The 8,066-nt window shown below is 40.6% G+C and overlaps 1 protein-coding gene across 1 annotated transcript; it reads right to left on the reverse strand.

The window, feature by feature from the left end:
* Positions 1–753: 753 nt before the first annotated feature.
* Positions 754–1,371, reverse strand: LOC132038571 (glycine-rich RNA-binding protein blt801-like). The gene is made up of 2 exons (XM_059429223.1): positions 1,218–1,371; positions 754–1,130 (listed from the first exon to the last, which is right to left on the reverse strand). The coding sequence occupies exons 1-2, from the start codon at positions 1,369–1,371 to the stop codon at positions 754–756; spliced, it is 531 nt and encodes a 176-aa protein (XP_059285206.1).
* Between the last annotated feature and the right edge of the window lie 6,695 nt (positions 1,372–8,066).

Below are 8,066 nucleotides of genomic sequence, written 5' to 3' on the forward strand. Positions count from 1 at the left end.
TCTCTCGGAGGGGTCGCCAAGTCGAGTTTGTTTGTTATGATTTCCGGATGTATGTTAGAGACTTTGCGGACGGCGTCGTGGGTATTGGTTGTCGATCAGTAAGCGGCTCCGTCGGCCGATATGTTGGTCCGTGTTATATGCGACTTTTGTATGATTATAAATTTGTTCGAGTTGAAGGCTACGAAAAAAAAATCTACTATGTATTTTATCTTATTTGATTTAAAAAGTTTGACGTGATTTTATGTGCAGCAAGAGTCTGAGGGTTCGCTCGGCCCTAAATAAGGGTCGGGTGCCCATCACACCCTAGGGACATTAGGGTGTGACACCGGGCATAGCTAAGGTGACTGTCTTGGTATAACAGTCCAGAATTGCATGATAAGGAGCTAACCAACTCATACCCAGGATGACATCAAAATCTACCATGTCTAGAATTACTAAGTCAGCCCAGGTGCCATACCCCATAAGTGTGACAATACAAGATCGATAAACTCTATCTACAACCACAGAGTCTCCAACTGGAGTAGATACATGTATAGGGGCATCAAGAAAATCACAGACCATATCAAGACCCATAGAGAAATATGTAGACACATAAGAAAATGTAGAACCCGGGTCAAATAATATAGAAGCTATCTGGTGACAGACTGAGATGTTACCTGTAATGACTGCATCTGAGTCCTCAGCCTCTGATATGCTAGGAAAGGCATAACAATGAACCCGTCCGCCAGTAGCCTGCGAACCACTACGATCAATCTACACTGCCTGAGCTCCGCCCCTGCCGGGCTGATGTCCACCTCTACCTGACTGAAACCCGCCTCTGTTAGGCTGGGTGCCACCTCTACCAGCTGTGTGACCACCACGCCCAGTCTGAGCACGGTTTCCACCATAAGATCCTCCCCCTCTACCTGATGCTGGAGCTTTGGGAGCCTGAAACTGAGCACCCTGGCCACCTTGCCTAAGTCTGGGATAATTTCTCTTGAAATTCCCTATCTCACGACACTCAAAGCATCCGTGGTCTAGCATCGGACGCTGAATAGAAACTGAAGAAATCGAATAACCACCATAGCCTGGAGCTTTGGCCTGTGAACCCTCTGGCTGACTAGCTAAGCACTTGGTGGCCTCTCGATGGCCTCAGTGCAAACCGCATTTGTTGTAGAATCGACGTCCTGAATAAACCTGAGAACTCTAGCCCTTAGAGAAACAACCACTGAAATTACCACCGTATCGGGCCTTCTTTTCTACATACTTAACATACCCATCCTGTTTAACACCCTCAACAGTCTGAACATGATCTACCACTTCCTGGAAGGAAGCACTTGTGGCTACAAGATGAAGAGCTGACAATTGAAGAGCAGTGTTCAACCCTTTCATAAATCGCCTAACTCTCTCCTCCTCAATAGGCACAAGCTAGAGGGCATAGCGAGAAAACGAATAGAATCGAGCCTCATATAAAGCCCCCGACAGATTACCCTGCTCAATAATACTGAACTCATCACGCCTTCAGTCCCTCAAGGTACGAGGAACATACTAGTCTAAGAACACCTGATAAAACTAAACCCATGTTAACGGAGGCAATCCCGCTGGCCTGCACTCTACAAAAGCCCTCCACCATAACTTGGCATCTCTCAAGAGCTGAAAGGTCAAAAACTCAACACCATACTTCTCCACTGCCCCCATCTTATAGAGCCTCTCATAACAGTCCATGGTGAACTCATAAACATCCTCAACCTTATTGACATAGAACTCTGGACACTTTATCTTAGTAAACGTCCAAAACGAATCATGCTCATCCCCGATCATCACCGGACCTCTCACTGATCTAGAAAATACCCCAACTCCTGGAGCCTTATCCAAATAAGGAGCCACAGCTGCAGCATGTTAAAACCCCAAAGCACGAACATCGCCCGGAGCCGGATCACCCACTCTGGCACCCTGAGCACCTGGAACGCTACTAACACATTTGCCTCTATTAAACCATTCAGCAGGTTCAACACTCAAACCATGACATCTGACAACACTGGAGGAGCTATAATATCCGGGCCGAGCCGGTGCCGCTGTTAGAACCCTTGCCTCGTATCCGGAACCACCTGAGGCTAAGGGGACTCGCGATCCAGACCAGCCACAGGAGCCCTGCCCTGGCTGGCGCTGCAGCTCCCCTGCCTCTGCCATGGCCATGGCCTCTAGCCTGGCCTTCGCCTCACGCCTGCGTCCCCGGCCCCCTCCACCGCGGAAGCCGCAAAGACCGTCGTCCGTCATGGTACCTCATTTTGCTTCGCTTCGCCGCAGTCCTCACCATCTGTGAGAGAATAGAAATAAAAGTCAGATACCAATTTAAGTCCTCCAGATACCAATTGGAATCATGTAGTATGAAAGAAAGAAATTGAATTTTCCTAGTGTCCCATAGCCTCTCGAATATAAGTAAAGACGTCTCTGTACCAATCCGCAAGACTCTACTAGACATGTCCTTTTTCAATGAGATTGACGAACTTAGGGCTCTGATACAAACTTTGTCATGACCCAATTAGCCGTGAGTGGCACCTACACAAATCCCATAGTGGCCGAACCATCTCCTTAGCCCATTTACTTACTTATTTTAACATTCGAAATAAATAACTAATCGAAATCAATGAATAAGTCTAAATTATTGATATCAATAAACAGAAGTGCTAAAATCTAAACTATTACAACCCCAAAATCCAAAAATCATCGTACAAGGACTCTAAAAATAAACTTGTCTAATGAATGAAATATATGTCTAAATAATCATAAATTTCTGGAATGAAAATAGACATCCAAATGAGGAAAGATCTTGAGGCGGCATGGCATGGATAGGAGCTCACTCTCGAATTTGATTGGGAACAAGCCTCACACTATATATGAGGTCTAGAAGATATCTCTGGAACACAACCTGCACTCAAATAAAAAGTGTAGCAAGGTAGTATCAGTACAAACACTATGTACCGGTAGATATCATAGGCCAACTAAGATTAGTATTATCACGCCCCGAACCATGGCCTGGGAGTAATACGGCACTCGGTGCCCTACTTCATGTGACCGAGCGAACCGTCTTGCTGAATCAACATGTGACATCAAAACATACTAAATGGAAATAATATTAACACATGCTGATCTACTAAAGTCTGTCTAAAATATCATAAATGCGGCAATACTGAATAAGCTCGAAAGTCTAATTAAGTGACCGACAAGGCTAACACAAAAGCCTGCTAAATATCTGACTGACTGCAACTATAATCGATGAAGCCTCTAAGACTAATAAAGTCTGACTATTTACCATGACAAGGCCCCGGAACCATGACTAGAACATCGAAAAGGCGTAAAGTGTGATAACTCCTCGGGAATAGCTCCCTAAATGAGGTAGTCGATAATCATAAATGCTGAATCGTCAACTTGTAAATCATTACCTGCGTCAGCGAAATGCGTATTGTATATGCGATACAAGGGGACGTCGAGCATAGGAATTGCACCGGTAGTAAAACAGGCAGAAAGAAAGAGCGTAAATGGGATGCTCGGGAAAGGCAACCCAAATCAATAAATATGTAAAGAGTTGCTAAAGCGAAACAATATCGATAGTTGATATAGAAATGAATAAAGGCGTAAAATATGAATACTCCAATTCTCCCTATGGAGAACCACATTTAGCCGAAAATCATGGTGCTGGCTTTAGGCCCAATATATATGTGCATACAAAATCTGTGGCCTTGTGCCCAAGTATAAGTATGCAAAATCTGTGGCCTTGTGCCAAAGTATGAGCATGCTAATTCTGTGGCCTTGTGCCTAAGTATAAGCATGCTAAATGTGTGGCCTTGTGCCTAAGTATAAGCATGCTAAATCTGTGGCCTTGTGCCTAAGTATAAGCATGCTAAATTTGTGGCCTTTTGCCTAAGTATAAGCATGCTAAATCTGTGGCCTTATGCCCATTTAGTTATTCAACATTCAACAATTTTTATGAACGAACTGAGGATCATGCTATAATGCATAACTATGGAATGCTGAACATTACTAAACTGAGACCTGTATTCATGAACTGAGTAAGAGACCCGAAGCTTTACTATTTATAAACATGTTGCGTATATTCTAGACTGAGACTAATGGGTATCAAACACAAGTCTATATTGATTACGTACTAAGCTCACAACATTCGGAATGAAAGTCATGAACGAATTACGAAACTAGATAATAGAAGTTCTACAACTATTCAAGGAACTAAGCTTAACTATATTTTTAAGGCAATTAGTAATGTTGTAAAAGAACGTGGCGTAGGGAAAATCACTAACATTCCCAAACGTAGAGAGTTAGTCTCACATACCTTAATTAAGGCCTTTGAGCATAATACAACATTTGTCAACCCTTTCAACTTTAATCTATAGCAACACAAGTCAAAGGGATTCCATATTAGCAATAATATATATGCTTTGGTCACCTAAACATTTTATCAAACACTTAGTGGGCATAAAGCTCCACAACCTTCATTAATGGTGTTTTCTTCACCCATTCCCATTCTATTACTTCTAGGTGATTCTACAATATCAATTTGATGAAATTAACATCATTCTTCATCACCCATATGATTACATCAATCCTAAGTTAATAATCCAAAACCCTAGCATAGTTCATATGATACTCTCTATCAAACCCATTTACTATTCTCCCAAGAACTCATCAATTCACAACTATAAGTGATTAAAGAGTAGAAGTATTACCTTTTTGAATTTCAATCCTCTTGCATTCGGATTCTAGGGTTCTTTTGTCCAAGACGAAGATTCAATCGATAATCTATTGAATAGATGAGGATTCTAGTGTTAATCTTTGTTAGATTGATTTAATAATCAATTTGGTTTAAGTAGGAACTCATGTTGGATGCTCTATGAAAGCCCTAGGGTGTTTCTCTAAAAAACAAGACGGTTTAGAATGAAGTGGAAAAGTTTTCCGGAGTTGGGTACATATAAAATTCAAAAAATTGTCGTTTTAGGCATAATTTTGCCTGGTACGTCACCCCGGGCGTCGCAGGGGGTGGCACACTATGCCTATATTACATGAACTGACGAATTTTACATTTTTCAGTGATTTTTGCTTGGTGCGGCGCCCTAGGTCATTTCTTATAGCTTTCGGTAAAACGGGCATAACTTCTAGCAAAAAGCTCTGTATAGTCTCCACAAAATATCATTGGAAAATTATTTGAAAGATCTACAACTTTCATGTTTTAAGTTCTCTCAAATTCTCAACGGATGTTCACGAAGTTAGGCTGGAAGGCAGACGTATCGAAACTTAGCCGATTCTATCGAATTTTAAGCACCTTACTATTAGTCGTCTTACGATGATCATATCTCCCTGATCTAATCTCTGATTGGCCTAGTACTTATATGGTTGGAAAGGTATTTCTACATACTACAACTTTTATTTAGGGTACTTTCTCAAATTCCCAACTAATCAAGGGGTTACGGCTGCCCGAAGTAGGCCTATCAACTATTTTCATAAAACGTTCAAACCTTTAGTTTTTCCACTTAAACACTAATGGTACGAGTCTAAACTTAGTTCTAAGATATGGGGTGTAACATTACCTCTCTCTTGGGATCATTCGTCCTCAAATGATGGTATTGGTTATAATCACGACTAATTCTGAGACTCTATGGAAGCTTGGCAAAGTTTACTCTATAACTCGAGTTATGCATGAAACTTATTATGTCACGACCCGACTAGGGCCATGACGGGTACCCGGGGCTAACTACCGAGCACCACTCATCCTGCATTCATTCATTAATCTCATACTTATACTCATATTAGAACCGTCTCTGCTTGAAACATATTTACTTTATATACATAAGCCTTTCGGCTATCAAAATAATATATATATATATATATATATATATATATATATATATATATATATACGTACAATGTGAAACTGTGAGACCATACTACCCACAACTACGCATCTACGAGCCTCTACTGAAGTGCTAGACATAGGGACGGGACAGGACCCCGTCATGCCCAAAAAATATATATACAAATATACCAAAAGAATAATCAATGGCACCTCCGGAAAAATGGAGTGCTCTCCAATCAGATAATAGCTCCTACGAGTCTGGATCGCCTCCCTGTCTACCTGTGGGCATGAACACAGCGTCCAAAGAAAACGGACGTCAGTATGAAGATTGTACTGAGTATGTAAGGCATGAATGAAATGAACATAATAGGAAAATCATAAGGCATAAGATGAAAAGATAACCTGCGTACTCTTTAAGTGGATATATTTTATACATATATCATACATAAGCATATCATATGAGTTACCATAGCATATACATCATCATATCGTACATTCATGATCATCGTTAACTCGCGTCCAGGTAACCGTCATATGCCACCCACTAGTGGTGATCATGTCCGGCCTTCTAGGCGCGGTGGAGTCATATGCGTACCAGCCTTAGAGGTGATATGTCCAGCCATTTGGGCACGGTGGAATTACAAGCAGCCCGCCTTCCCGGTGACATGTCCGGCCATTTAGGCGCGGTGGAATTATATCATCGTACATATCACAGACTTATCATCATCATTCATCTCATAGGCATATCATGACTTTATCATAATTCGGCATCATTATACATTTGTCACAAAAATATACATTAGAACTTAAAGGCAACTATAGCTATGTCGGGGTGACATAAGGTCGTAAACCCCCGATTACGTTATGGAGTAATCATAATCGTTATATCTCACCTTGGAGGGACTAAAGTTTTAAGGTGAGCGCACATAAGGAAAACATCAATGGATCATAGTTAATATCATTAGCTTTGTAGGAACATCATATCATGAACACTAGAATCTTTAGACGTAGGCTTATCATCATCATTATCGTATACATAATGTATCTCTTATCTCATATAACTATTCATAATCGTAGACTCTTAGTTATCCGGAATGTAGGAAGTTCTTGAAGAAGGAGGAAAATCATGCCATAACATTCATTCCTTAGGAAGAAAGGACTATCCTCACATACCTTTGTCGTTTAACTAATCTGTCGCTTGCTTTTCCTTCTTTACTTCCCACGTCTATACCTTCAAGAGAATTCGTATCGACATTAGCTACACAATTATAAGAACGTGCTTACTAAAGCTAGAGAAAAATTGGGCAGCATTTCCTTTGTTTATATGACTTCCTCCATATTCCATATCAACTCCCAAACATTCATAACAACAATCATCATATCATAAACAACAATCATCATTCATTTGCATTATCCACATTTCACAATTTCACTTCAAATTCTCCATAATCATGATCATAGTTCACTATCACGTTCTTTCACATACAATGCTTATTCCATGTTCTAAATGTCATTCATAACCTACTTACAATCATAACATATCCATTTTCATGATTCATTCCAACTACTACTCAACAATGACACTATCCCCACATTTATGACCCATTTCCTATTTCCTTCTACAATCCAAGTGTTTCAAATTATCAATACCTCAAACATCATGAAAATATCATAAAACATACCTTAGATAGTGTAGGAACAAGCCTTGAGTGGCAATACTCTTCTTGCACCAAAACCTTAATTCACTTCCAATGGGATTTCTTGACTTGGATGAACTTTAATAGGTTTCACACTCTTGATTTTGTTGGTTTGATGAAGTTGATCATCAATTTCCTTTGAATTCTTGTGGATGAAGAGTGGAGAATATTCTATAGGGTTCTTGACTTGTGGAGTCAAAATGAAATGAATAAAATGAAAGAGAGGTCCCTTATATGATTTTAAAATCTGTCCCGACCATGATCTACGGACCAACATACGGTCCGTATAATTTATACTGACCATATGTCTAGCCGTAGATCTGGTCTAGAGAGGTTTGCCATTCTGGGCTGATTATACGGCCAGACATACGGCCAGTATAATTTATACGGCCAGTATGTTGGGCCGTATAATGCCCAGTGGTTCCGAAATCATTCTCGTCGACTCGTTTGATCTCCGATCCTTATGGAACCTTCTTGACACTTGTTTAACACCTCAATACTAATCTACGGGACGTTATAACTCT

Source organism: Lycium ferocissimum, chromosome 11, assembly GCF_029784015.1.
Source record: "Lycium ferocissimum isolate CSIRO_LF1 chromosome 11, AGI_CSIRO_Lferr_CH_V1, whole genome shotgun sequence".
In the NCBI taxonomy this organism is placed as follows: domain Eukaryota; kingdom Viridiplantae; phylum Streptophyta; class Magnoliopsida; order Solanales; family Solanaceae; genus Lycium; species Lycium ferocissimum.

Excerpts from the sequence above, each read along its gene's own strand:
- LOC132038571 (XM_059429223.1), bottom strand. The coding sequence starts at position 1,371 with ATGAAAGGGTTGAACACTGCTCTTCAATTGTCAGCTCTTCATCTTGTA. Across the intron at positions 1,131-1,217 it reads AAAGAAGGCCCGATACGGTG|GCCATCGAGAGGCCACCAAG; the intron begins GTAATTTCAGTG and ends GTTTGCACTGAG.